Source organism: Cervus canadensis, chromosome 1 (genome assembly GCF_019320065.1).
Source record: "Cervus canadensis isolate Bull #8, Minnesota chromosome 1, ASM1932006v1, whole genome shotgun sequence".
Classification (NCBI taxonomy): domain Eukaryota; kingdom Metazoa; phylum Chordata; class Mammalia; order Artiodactyla; family Cervidae; genus Cervus; species Cervus canadensis.
Window position 1 is genome coordinate 52910111 of NC_057386.1, and position 14457 is coordinate 52924567.

At 39.3% G+C, this 14457-nt stretch overlaps 1 protein-coding gene across 1 annotated transcript in view; it reads right to left on the reverse strand.

Moving 5' to 3' along the window:
- The window catches only part of ANKFN1 (ankyrin repeat and fibronectin type III domain containing 1), a 371327-nt gene that overhangs the window by 98087 nt on the left and 258783 nt on the right, over positions 1–14457 (reverse strand). Inside the window, exons 11-13 of the mRNA XM_043483529.1 lie at positions 5609–5708; positions 5168–5300; positions 4576–4692 (exon numbers count right to left, since the gene is read on the reverse strand). Of these exons, the coding sequence (XP_043339464.1) occupies positions 4576–4692; positions 5168–5300; positions 5609–5708 (350 nt within the window). The remainder of the gene's footprint in view (positions 1–4575; positions 4693–5167; positions 5301–5608; positions 5709–14457) is intronic.

Sequence of the window (14457 nt, forward strand, 5' to 3'; positions counted from 1 at the left end):
CTGCTTCAGTGTAGTGAATGCGTGTTAGATTCATCCAGGCTTGGATCTTTTCCAAATAAATAATGTGGAGGGAGAGAGTGGCCAGAAATTTAGAGGATTTTCAAGGGGGTAATTATGATGGGCCAAATAATCTAAGTTAGACAAAGAGGAAAATGACCTCAGAAGAGGGCAGATGCATTATGAAAAGTGATGCGGGCCGGTACATTGGGGGACCAAATCCAAGCGCTATTTCAATGGAAGTAATAGTTGAATAGGGCACACTGACCATTATGGCTTCTCTCTAGCCCCTCAGTGTTTAAATGCAGTGACTTGTGACAGCCTAGTCCTTCTCAGATGTTAGATGAAGATGTTCTGGGAAGACTGTAATAAACCTAACATAAAGAGCCCCATTTGAAATTCTAAAGTTGTTTAGTCTGTAATCTAAACATGCCTGGGTTGTATGGTAGGCAAATGGGAGGGTCCACTAAGGACTCCTGAGAAAGAACTTTACTAAGGGACCAAGGGGCTACTGAGAATGAAGTTTATCCTAAACAAAGAGCTGTTTTTGCAGTACAGTGGCTTAGTCCAACTATAGCTGGTCAGTGATGAAAGGAAGAGCCTCTTTGAATTTAGCACAGTCATCATGGCCCAGCTCCAAGAACATCTTGAGTTGAAGGAGAAGATTATGCAATCAAGAGTGAGTTCAATTTGCACTGGTCATCATCTGTTTTACATATGGTAATGTATATGTTTCATGCTATTCTCTTAATCATCCCACCCTTGCCTCCTCCCACTGAGTCCAAATTCTATTCTTTATATCTATGACTCCTTTGCTGCCCTGCATGCAGGATCACAGTTATTGTATTTCTAAATTCCATATATAAACAGCAGGGCACCCAAAGCTGGTGCTCTGGGATAACGCAGAGGCATAGAGTGGGGAGGGAGGTAGGAGGGGGAATCAGGATGGGGGGAACACATCTATACCTCTGGCCAATTCATGTTGATGTATGGAAAAAAAAAATCACAATATTGTAATTATCCTCCAATTAAATAAATTAATTAAAAAAAGAGTGAGTTGAAATTGAGGCACTTTTTTTTTAAGATCTTACTGAAGACGCAAGTTAAAGACAAAGGAGAAAGGGAAAGGTATATCCATTTGAATGAAGAGTTTCAAAGAATAGCAAGGAGAGATAAGAAAGACTTCCCTAGCGTTCAATGAAAGAAATAGAGGAAAACAATAGAATGGGAAAGACTAGAGATGTCTTCAAGAAAATTAGAGATACCAAGGGAAAATTTCATGTAAAGATAGGCACAATAAAGGACAGAAATGATATGGACCTAACAGAAGCAGAAGATATTAAGAAGAGGTGGCCAAAATACACAGAAGATCTTCATGACCCAGATAACCATGATGGTGTGATCATTCACCTAGAGTCAGACATCCTGGAATGCAAAGTCAAGTGGGCCTTAGGAAGCATCACTACAAGCAAAGCTAGTGGAGGTGATGGAATTCCAGTTGAGTTACTTGAAATCCTAAAAGATGATGCTGTGAAAGTGCTGCACTCAATATGCCAGCAAATTTGGAAAACTCAGCAGTGGCCACAGGACTGGAAAAGGTCAGTTTTCATTCCAGTCCCTAAGAAAGGCAATGCCCAAGAATGTTTAAACTACTGCACAATTGTACTTATCTCACACACTAGCAAAGTAATACTCAAAATTCTCCAAGCCAGGCTTGAACAGTACATGAACTGTGAACTTCCAGGTGTTCAAGCTGGATTTAGAAAAGGCAGAGGAAGCAGAGATCAAGTTGCAAACATCCATTGGATCATCAAAAGCAGAAAAACATCTACTTCTGCTTTATTGACTATGCCAAAGCCTTTGACTGTGTGGATCACAACACATTCTGGAAAATTCTTAAAGAGATAGGAATACCAGACCACCTGACCTGCCTCCTGAGAAATCTGTATGCAGGTCAAGAAGCATCATTTAGAACTGGACATGGAATAACAGACTGGTTCCAAATTGGGAAAGGAGTACATCAAGGCTGTGCATTGTCAACCTGCTTATTTAACTTATATGCAGAGTACATCATGAGAAATGCCAGGCTGGATGAAGCACAAACTGGAATCAAGATTGCCGGGAGAAATTTCAATAACCTCAGATATGCAAATGACACTACCGTTATGGCAGAAAGCAAAGACGAACTAAAGAGCCTCTTGATGAAAGTGAAAGAATAGAGTGAAAAAGTTAGCTTAAAACTCAACACTCAGAAAACTAAGATTATGGCATCTGGTCCCATCACTTCATGGCAAATAGATGGTAACAGTGACATACTTTATTTTTTTGGGCTCCAAAATCACTGCAGATGGTGACTGCAGCCATGAAATTAAAAGATGCTTGCTTCTTGGAAGAAAAGCTATGACCAAAGTAGACAGCATGTGAAAAAGCAGAGACGTTACTTTGCCGACAATGGTCTGTACAGTCAAAGCTATGGTCTTCCCAGTAGTCATGTATGGAGGTGAGAGTTGGGCTATAAAGAAAGCTGAGCACTGATGAATTGATGCTTTAAAACTGTGGTGTTGAAGAAGACTCTTGAGAGTCCCTTGGACTGCAAGGAGATCCAACCAGTCCATCCTAAACGAAATCAACCCTGAATATTCATTGGAAGAACTGATGCTGAAGCTGAAACTCCAATACTTTGGCCACCTGATGTGAAGAACTGACTCATTGGAAAAGACCCTGATGCTGGGGAAGATTGAAGGCGGGAGGAGAAGGGGACGACAGAGGATGAGATGGTTGGATGGCATTACGAACTCAATGGACATGAGTTTGAGTAAATTTTGGGAGTTGGTGATGGACAGGGAGGCCTGGTGTGCTGTAGTCCGTGGGGTCAGAAAGAGTGGACATGACTGAGTGACTGAACTGAACTGAATACACAAGGCAGTGAGCCGCCTGTGCAGTGGAATATAGCACAGGAGGTTGAAGAGTTACTTTTCGGAATTTATTATAATATCAAGACAATAATTATTATTGCAAGGAGTCAAATTATTGCATGGGTCAAGAAATGAAATTCCTGTAATTGCAGGTAGGGATGAAGCTGTAGAAAATTTTTGTTATTATGACTCTCTTTTTAGCTTTGGATGATATCGCCTGGCCAAACACAGCTTATGCAGATTCCTGTTATATGTATTTCTGGGGTTTATGTAACTTGCAGCTTTGTAGGTAGATACCTATCACTGTAAGTGAAAGTGTTCTTTGCTCAGTCATGTCCCACTCTTTGCGAACCCCTGGACTGTAGCCCACCAGGCTCCTCTGTCCATGGAATTGTCCAGGCAAGAATACTGGAGTGGCTTGCCATTCCTTTCTCCAGGGGATCTTCCTGACCCAAGGATTGAAGCTGAGTCTTCTGCATTGCAGGCAGATTTTTTACTGTCTGAGCCACCAGGAATTGATGCTTTCAAACAGTGGTTCTGGAGAAGACTCTTCAGAGTCCCTTGGACTGCAAGGAGATCAAATCAGTTAATCCTAAAGGAAATAAACCCTGAATATTTATTGGAAGAACTGGTGCTGAAACTCCAATATTTTGGCCACCTGATGTGAAGAACTGAAACATTAGAAAAGACCCTGATGCTGGGGAAGATTGAGGGCCAGAGGAGAAGGGGGTGACAGAGGATGAGATGGTTGGATGGCATCACTGACTCAGTGGACACGAGTTTGAGCAAACTCCGGGAGATATGAAGGACAGGGAAGCCTGGCGTGCTGCAGTCCATGGGGTCACAGAGAGTTGTACACGACCCAGCGACTGAACAACGTCAACAACCCATCACTGATGAAGCCTCATCGATACTTTAAAGATCCTAATTCTGTGTAGCAGAGGTTTTCCTGTGCTAAGAACCACAAATTCAGATAATACTGAAACAAAAACAAAACAATGAAAGGGAAACCCAGAAATGCCTGGTTAGAATTCAATGCCATTTCTAAGAGGAGCTCTGTAACCGACAAAGATTCTTGCAGGGCTTGGAGATATGATCTGATTGGGTTAATAGTACAGAAGGGTTAAATTCAGAATGAAAGGTAAGTCTTTAAGAGTTTTTTTGTTTTGTTCTTTTAATTATCAAAAATGTATGCAGATACATTTGTTTTCCCATAAACATCAAGCCAAGAAACTCCTTAAAATATCTGAGCATCTCTTTTTCCATCTCCGTACACTCATATAGATCCACAGGATGCCAAAACATCCAGAATTCATCAAGAGAGCTAATCAGACTCTTATTGTGCAAATGATGAAACTCAGATCCAGAAAGCAGAAATGAGTTGACTGGTGAACATCAGATCCAGAATTCAGGTCTCTTTACTCCTTGTTTACTTCTAGATTCTTCAAGATAAACCTCTGTTCCTCTCCCAGGAGAGTGCCAAAAGCACAGGTTCACTACAAAGACAGGTATGCAGCTCAGAGCATCCAAGACGACTTCATATGTCTAAGGATCTAAAACAGCAAGGAGCCCGCCCTTTCCCTTTCCAGGTAGGGTTGGCAACTTAACTAACATGTGTTTCCAAAATTTCCTTGGAGGGCTAGGTTGAGACCTGGCCTCTCACCTGTAGCTGGGCTGTTGCTGCAAGCATCTTCTGCCGAGTTTGTAGTACTGTGGACGAGGACATGGAGATAGGTATGCTTTGCCTCAACCACCTTATATCTTCCCACATACAAGACAGCTGCAAAAGAAGTCACGAGGTCATATCATCATTCAAGCCAGCGCATGATTTAGGTTGTGGCATCAAAGCAAAGCAGTCAGGAGGAAACCTGACACCTGATGTTTGTTCTCCAGTCCATTTTCAGATACATGCAAAACAACTTTTTGATCTCTGTCCAACTGGAAAAAGATCTGAATGTTAATGAAACAATCAGATCCCCATTTTAGTCTTTGCCAAATGATCCCATAACTCAGAATACTGGAGATACAATCTGACAGGATGGAAGCTTCTTTGCTCTGAAAATGTGTAGATACTATTTTGGCATTTTTAATGACAAAGGGCATATCAGGCCAGAAAGAGACCATTGAGATAATTTACTCCCACTCCAATATTTTGATCACTGGAGATTCCTCAACTTCTCAACTAAAGTTTTAGAGATTTATGTGAGGTACTGTTGGTGCAAAGTGGGGAAGAATAAAATTAGAACTCAGGATACCTTTGTGAACCACAGAAAATCTTGTGTAATGGAACTCGTGTGAGAGTCATCTATTTCAACAATCGGTATTTGATCTTCATTGGTGACTAACATATTGTCTTTGTAATAAAATATAACAGCTATGTAGAGTCCCCTGAAAAGAAAAAGCAAAATAAAAATTGTCCTCAACCATCTTCTCCAAGCCTGAATCATAGAAATAGTATTTTTGGGCATGATAAATGATAATTTAAAATATACTTATGAAAATATTCTTGTTAAGTATCACAAATTTATTGGCTAGAATTCAAAGAAATAATTCTTTTGTCCAGATTCTCAAAAAAAAGGTGAATTTTATATTCTTTTAATAATAAAACAGCAATATTTACCAAGTTTCCACTCAGAACCAAAATCAGTAGATTCCTGAGATGCTAAGACTTCCTGGAAAAACTACAAAGGACCCACCGTTTCAAGGTCTTCACAAACTTGTTTGAGGAATGGAATAGGTGTTTCAGGCTCCTGGAGACTGACGGCTTGCGGCCCGAGGTTTGCACTTTTGAACTTTCTGGAACACAGAACAAAGTACAGTGTAAACTTCACTGGAAGAAGAGCGCTCTCAGCGCCTTCCTCCCATCTTTCTGCCTTTCTCTCCCCTGTCCTCTCAGTGCACTTATGTTCAGTTTCAGAGGGACTCAGCTCATTCACTCTGTCTAGGAGCTTCTGTATCTTGAGATGCCAGTAGTTAACTCAGTTAGTGAATAGCTCCTCAAAAATGTTGAAAATGAGTAACGTTTATAACTCCAGGGGAAATCACTCTGGTGTTCTGTTTATATCCTCCTTATTTATCATGAGGTGGAATAAAAATAAATAGAATCAACTTTTGTCCCCAGCACATATTGCCTTTTAATATTCACACACTTCTCAATGTTGGCAAAACTCTTATTAGACTACATATTCCATTGATTTTTTTTTTCATTATAAAATTAATATAGGCACATTACAGGAAGTCTGGAGCATAGAAAAGGAATAACACCCCACACATGCCATCTTGCCACTTTAGCACAACCATTGCTAATATTCTGGGGTAGTTTTTTTTTTTTTTGCCCAGAGTGTATGTTGGCTTACAAAAATAGCTGTAGGCATGGTTAACATCTTCATTATTCAGAAGAAAATACTGAGATAGGTTAAGTGGTTTGTCTACAAAAACCGGTACCCAGATGAACACATTTATTCACTGAAAAATATTTATTGGGACACCACTATATGTTAGGTTCTGTGGTTACTGTGATGAGCAAATCATCCATTGCTTCTGTTTAGCTCTTTTATTTACAGTCTGGAGCTCTCACTGATAAAACTAGTAGCATTGAAACATATACATTACCAGATGTAAAATGACAGCTAGTGGGAAGTTGGTGTATAACACAGGGAGCTCAGTGATAACCTAGTGATAGGTTATCTCGTGCTATCTGTGATAACCTAGAGGAGTAGATGGGGTAGGGGGTGGGAGCGAGGTTCAGGAGGGAGGGGACATATGTATATTTATGGCTGATGCATGTTGCTGTACGGCAGAAACCAACAAAACATTGTAAAGCAATTATACTTCAGTTAAAAAAAAAAAGTAATAGATTTCCTGTAACAGTATTTGCAAAGAGTGCTCCCTAGAGCTGACCTAGATGATCATTGCTTTAATTCTTAAGTATAATTAATGAATGGAAGATGAAGTTGTTGGGATCATCACCAAACTCTTGACAGACATGTTACTGGGGATGAGAACAGTCTGTCACTGCTCTTAGACATGGAAACCTGGGCAGATGGCCTGTGCCTGAGGCCCAGTGTGGTTCTGCCTATGATCCTAGAGGAGAAGTTGGGAATGAGCTGACTGATGCAAGCTCTCATGCCGGGTTCCCTTGTGCTGATAGTGGTTAGTCCTGCCAGGACAAAGCAAAAGCATTTTCTTCTAACTTGAACATGAATGGCTGGTCATATCCTGCTTGAACCGCTGCTGGGACTTGTGATTAAAGGGAGCATATTGAACATATTCATCACATGCTACTCTCTTCCAAACCTTACTAAAAGCAGAGTTGTTGTTCAGTTGTTCAGTCGTGTCCGACTCTGCGACCCCATGGACTGCAGCACGCCAGGCTTCCAGCCTGCTCAAACTCATGTCCATCGAGTTGGTGATGCTGTCCAATCATCTCATTCTCTGTCATCCCCTTCTCCTCCTGCCTTCAGTCTTTCCTAGCATCAGGGTCTTTTCTAATGAGTTAGCTCTTTGCACCAGGTGGCCAAAGTACTGAAGCTTCAACCTCAGCATCAGTCCTTCCAACGAATATTCAGGGTTGATTTCCTTTAGGATTGACTGGTTTGATCTCCTTGCTGTCCAAGGGATTCTCAAGAGTCTTCTTTAATACCACAATTCAAAAGCATCAATTCTTAAGCACTCAGCCTTCTTTATGGTTCAACTCTCACATCCATACATGACTACTGGTAAAACCATAGCCTTGACTAGATGGACCTTTGTCGGCAAAGTCACTGCTTTTTAACATGGCTGCCTAGGCTGTTCATAGCTTTTCTTCTAAGGAGGAAGCATCTTTTAATTTCATAGCTGCATTCACCATCTGCAGTAATTTTGGAGCCCAACAAAACAAAGTCTGTCACTGTTTCCATTGTTTCCCCATCTATTTGCCATGAAGTAATGGGACTGGATGCCATGATCTTCATTTTGTGAATGCTGAGTTTTAAGCCAGCTCTTTCACTCTCCTCATTCACCTTCATCAAGAGGCTCTTTAGTTCCACTTTGCTTTCTGCCATAAGGACGGGGTCATCTGCATATCTAAGGTTATTGATATTTCTCCTGGCAGTCTTGATTCCAGCTTGTGCTTCATCTAACCCAGCATTTCGCATGATGTACTCTGCATATGTTAAAGTGGAGTGACTGTATACAGTCTTGACATACTCCTTCCCTAATATGCAGTCAGTCTGATGTTCCATGTCCAGTTCTGTTGTTTCTTGACCTGCGTATAGGTTTCTCAGGAGGCAGATCAGGTGGTCTGGTATTCCCATCTCTTGAAGACTTTTCCACAGTTTGTTGTAATCCACACAGTTAAAGGCTTTGGCATAGTCAATGAAGCAGATATTTCCCTGGAATTCTCTTGCTTTTTCAATGATCCAGTGGATGTTGGCAATTTGATCTCTGGTTCCTCTGCCTTTTCTAAATCCAGCTTGAACATCTGGAAGTTCTTCGTTCACATACGGTTGAAGCCTGGCTTGGAGAATTTTGAGCATTACTTTGCTAGTGTGTGAGATGAGTGCAATTGTGCAGTAGATTGAACATTATTTGGCATTGCCTTTCTTTGGGATTGAAATGAAAACCGACCTTTTCTAGTTGAAATATATGTTTTTCTGGAATTCTCTTGCTTAAGAGATTTAAAAAAGAAGAAGGGATATAAATCTATAAAGACAAAGAGATAGGAAAGGAGATAAAAGCAAGTGAATTTTGGTAGCTAGGAAGCAGATGGACAGAGGGATTTAGTAGAGTTGAGGAAGATGAATCCTCGGCCAACAGTGGAGAAAGTTGAAAAGTAACATGACTCACCCCATGGGCATCATACATTGCTAGAAGTGAATGATGAATGTGGAGCTAAAATGAGGAGGTTTTGTTGAAATCTGTTTAAGAAGTAGTTAGAGATCTAGATAGCCTTCCCTATCCCTTCCCCATTCTAGATGAAAGATGGTAGCTTAATTTCAGGAAAGAAGAAACAGAGCTCTTTGGTGTGAAAGACATGATGTATGGTTATAAATGGAAGGAGGGAGTGGTATGTACTCAAAACAAGTGGATTAAATGAAAGCTTCCTTACAGCATATTTCCCCACTGGCCTCTGGGAACACTGGGACTCAAACTTCTATCCTCCAGGCAGAACACTGGAAATAGTGTCTGTGGAGGCTCTGATTAGCATAAGAATACACCTAAAGATTCTGACATTGGCTTTATTACTTTCCTAAAGATAAGGCTATGCTGGATCACTCTACAGTGGTGTGTTTAAGAGCCCCATCCTTGTGTTCAAAGCTTCTCAACAGCTACTGAGTTCTCTTCTCTTAAATCTGAGCACATATACAAGGATCACTAGGCAGTTTGGATAACATATAACAGAAAAAGCACAGGCCAAAAACAAGCAAAAGAGCAGTTTAGAGAGGAGTCTATGTTGAAAAAAGAAAACACAAAATGAAAAAAAGCCAATCATTAGTAGCCTGAGAGACAAGCAAAGACTTTGCATCCTTGTAAAAAAGATAAGCGTCTGTAAGAGAAATTTTCAGAGAACAACAGAGAGCATCAGAAACTGGAAATATGTTATTGAAGCCTGAAAAGCCAACTAAGAAGCAAAATTGGGGGAATCTGCAAGAAAGTGGCGCAAAGGAACATGAAATGTAGGAGACGAAAAAAACAAATGGGGCTGGTTTATGAGGTTCAAGTATCTGAATTAGGGTTCTCATAGGAGAGAGCAGAGCAAAAGGAGGGGAAGAAATAATTAAAGAAATAATTTAAGAAAATATCCCATAATTGAAAGCTATAAGTTTCCATATTGAAAGGGCTTGCCAAATGTGCAGCACAACAGACAAAAAGAGCCACTCAAAGGGACATAGCAGTGAAATTTTAGAATAGTGAAGTTATAAAGAAAGCTTAAAAACTTCCAGGGCAGGAAAAAGTAGCTTTCATATAAAACTTTTGGAATCAGAATAGTGTCAGACTTTTCAGCACTGAAGGCTTGAAAATGATGAATATGAAGGAAAATTATTTCAGTTGAGAATTCTACATGTATCTAAATCCTTAAATAAATATTAAATAAAATAAATAAATCTCCAGACACTTAATGTATCTAAAAATTAGCTCCCAAGTATCCTATGAGGAAGTTACTAGAGGAAAGGCTCCACCAATGACAGACAAACCCCAGAAAAAGGAAGAGATGGTAAACAGAGGAATTCCAATATTGGAGAGTGGCAAGAAGAATCCTCAATATGGTGATGAAAGGAGATCCTGGAGTGACAGCTATTTAACAGACACGGGGGCATCCAGTAACCAGTCTAAACTGGAGCAGGTTAGAGGACTCTATGAGAGGTTTCTTTAAGAAGGTGCACTCGAAACAATACTTATGTATCTGATTGTACTGAGAGAAAATTGATGAAATTGGAGAGTAGCTTGGGGATTAGTTAGTTATAACATGGAAAGATAAAAAAACACATAATAAAAGTTAAGTATTATCTACAGGGGAAATAAAATTTTATCTAGGAAAGGAAAATGATCATAAAATTTATATGATCATTATAACATTAGCAATAAATATTGATCTTATTAAAATTACAATATTAGGAGGGTGTATGCGTGCTTAGTCACTCAGTCATGTCAAATCTTTGTAACCCCGTGGACTATAGCCCACCAGGCTTCTTTGTCCATGGGATTCTCCAGGCAAGAATACTTGAATGCATTGCCATTCTCTTCTCTGGGGGGTAAGGAAGATAAGGGGGTAGGAATTATATATGCTTGTAAGAGAGTGGAGGGATAAAAAAGAAATAATCATCTTCCTTAGTGAAATAGTAACTATAATTTTTAAAAATCAGGAATTAGCAATATAACCCTGTTATTTAGAGATAGAGGAAAAAACATCAAAATAATTGAGCCTTTAGGGAATAAAAAACAGATGATGGGAGAAATTGCTTTTTCTTTAATAATAAAACTTTTCTTAATGCTTTATTTATTTTAAGTCATTCAGTTCTCAAATAACTGACAGATTTACATAATTCTTATTTGCATTTTATAAGTGAGCAAAGTGAGGTATAGAGAAGGTGGAAATTTACTTAAGATCACACAACTTTGTAAATGTTCAGCCTGTGTTTGAACCCACATAAATCTGGCTTCAGAGTACAGTCATGTATAACTTAATTAAAAATGAAGACTAAACTAAAAAAAAATTAGGCTAAAAAGAAAATGAGAAATGCTGCTACTAGCTGGGGAAGGGGCCCATGAAAATGTCAAATATTCCAGATCTCCAGTTTGGACAAATAGTAGAATTACACTTCTTGGAGCTCTTGTGGTTGGGTTGGGGCCATGTGACCAGTTTTGCCGATGGATTTTGAGTGTGAATGTTAGTCTTGTCCATATGAGACCTTCAAGTGTCTTTTTTCCCCCATGGGTTCTGACAAATATTTCTAGAAGGAGTATCATGACAGGACTGATGGATAGCCAGCCCTCAGCTGACCAGTGACAGACATATAGTAGTAGCACATGGGAGAAATAAATATTTTGCAGTTCATTTGGGTACTGCAGCATGACACAGCCCATCTTGACTGATGAAAGTGAAAGTATTAGTCACCCAGTTGTGTCCGACCCTTTGCAACCCCAGGAACTGTAACCCACCAGGCTTCTCGTCTATGAAATTCTCCGGGCAAGAATAGTGGAGAGGGTAGCCATTCCCTTCTCCAGAGGATCTTCCTGACCCAGGGATCGAACCCAGGTCTTCTGCATTGCAGGCAGACTTTTTTTTACTGTCTGAGTCACCAGACTGCTACAAGATCTAAGCTCACTTCTCTCCCAAGAACACTGTGGCTTCTATTCTGTTTTTGCTTAGTTCAGAATTCTGGAGCAATGGTTAGTTTTCTGGACTCTGAATGCAGCTGATCTTTAGTTTTTAAGTGCTTAGAGCATAGAGAGTTTATTTTATTCATACCAGTACATCTAGCACCTAACACATAGTAGACAATGTTTCAGTTAATGTTTGCCAGTTGAAAAATTGGAAAATAATTGAAATTCACTCCTGTAGGGGACTGCTTTAGTGAACACAGTTGACTTCTTTATATTTCATTATGTATGTCGGGGCATTAACCTTGTGAACAATCAAGGCCATGCAATATCGCCACTGAATTTCCATCTCTAAAGATGTGAATTAGCTGTGGCCAGTTCTTTAGCCAAAAATAAAGAAATTAATGTGGGTTTTGGTATCTTCTGTGTGGGGCTTTGGTAGGAGAAGGAATGTTTTGTTATTAATTCTGCATTTAGAATATGCTGTGTGTTTATTAAGTACTACAGGCTCATTACAATGGAGTCAGTGATTCCACTTTAATTCTAGGACATATAAAGTGCTGAGGATGGAGAGTGCTCCATTCTTCAATTGGAAGAACAATGGAAAAAAATAAGCTAGAGTTTGCCAAGTGCCTACACTATGCCAGATGAGTTTAATCCATTATCTGGTTTAACTCTTAAAACAGTCCTTCAGATGGATATCATTATGCTGGCTTTTTCTGATAGGGAAGTTATGGCTCAGAGAGGTTAAATGCTTTTCTTAAGTATGCACAGTAAGTTGTAAAAATGGGATTTTAAATAATTGTTTTTTCTAATTATGAAAGTTGTAAACCACATAGTATCAATGTACTTGAGTATTTTAAACAAAAGTTTTGTGGTTTTCTGTATACAATACCTAATTATCCTTCTTTTATCCTTTTAGACTTAGAAAGATTTATGTTGTATCATCTTGGAAGATCATTTGTTTTACCCTGGTGTATGACAGGTCAATGTTCCTCAAAGTTTGTACCTTGGAACCCTAATTCTGTAAAAAAGGTTTTACAATGGCCAAATAAGTTTGGAAAATGCTTGCTTAACCAAATTCAAAATGTCTTTTTATCAGAGTCTTTAATGTCTATTTTAGATTTCCAATAAAGGGATATATAATGTAACAATCCCATTTACTTGACTGGAGACCCTCTTTCAGCTGAGCAAATTATGCAACCACTCTTCTTTGGAACACACTTTAGGTACTGTTTAAATATCCAATGTTCATTTCAATATAAAAATACTCTTCTCTTTTGGGAATTCTACTTAATGCCTTACTTAAATCTTGCTTGATGCTATGTGTATATTTATATCCCTGTGGGGGGAAAATATGTACATGATAAAAGTTGAATGGCAACTATAGAAATAACTGGGCTGTCAAGACAATCATTTTCTGATTATTGGACTGTAACCCAGTAGTATTGGAGAGAGCATCTAAATCCTCAGATAATAGAAAAAACAATCCCTCATTCCATGAGTAGTTTTAGCTTTCCCCCTCTGATCTTTATCAGAAAACACAAAATGGCTTATGAATTGCAAAGAAAAATCTATCCAATTGCTTTATCATTTTTGCATGCCATGCAGGAGCTGAAGGACAGGGAAATGATGGAAAGGCAGAAGAAGAGAAATGAGCCTAGGTAATGCATGGCTTGGTTAAATGGACCCTGGATAACTGAGAACTGAGGGTATTTTGGCCAATGTGGAATGTTGAAGGCTCTTGTCTGGCTAAAGTTTTCCTAGAGATCCAAGAATGAAATTCCACTTGGGTTTCCTTCTCAGGATACTTCCATGCATATTCAAATCTCCTAATGAACCAACCACTCATTAGAACATGATTTTCTTGCAAACACTTTCGCTCATTTCTAGCTATAGCTGGCATTTCTTAACGGCTCTGTTGTCATAGCTATATAGCAACTGGGAACAACTTTTGCTAGTGCTTAATATGATTTCCTTATACCCAGTCAAAACCCGTTTAGCATTTCTTAGTTCAACCATAGATTTCTAACCTAGCTGGTCCAGCAGTGCCCTATTCTAGAGAGTACAATGCAGTTAGAGATCTGATGGGTGAAGGAGCATGGAAAATGAAAACTTTATGGAACTTTTAATTCTCCAAATAAAACTAAGTGCCTGCTCCACAAATCATCACACAGATCAGAAACCTGACCCTGTCCTGTTTGAACAGCCCAAGTAGAAAATAATCTTTTTAAAGCTTCTCAGAGATTTTCTGGGTATAGTTAGCTACGTCTAGATCTAGAGAAGGTGTGCTCTACTTTCTCATGAGCAATAGTGCAGGGAAAGATTAAAATTCAGGATGAGATTAAAAGCCAGTGCCCAGTCTTGATGTAAGAGTGGGACACAAAAATGAGCTGTAACAAGAATACTGGCTTGGAGACAGAAAGCCTACATTGGTATCTTGGTTCTGTTTCTTCTTGGCATTTTGACCTTGGTCAAGCCACTTAGCCTCAGTGATAATTTCCAAAATGAGGATGAAAAGAGATATTGAATGTGAAATTGCATGTAAACTGTATTATAAACATACACAAAAGTTTGCTGATACAATTTGGTTGAGCTTCCACAGGCATGCTCAGAGAATTTTTGTTGCAGGTGAAAAGTTTGAGGGTGAGCATCCCAAAGACCCCGCACACTGAGAGGTTCTGTGAAGGTGCAGTTTAAATAAAACTAGTGGCAGTTGCTATTTTTCCTGTACTTGTTTGCA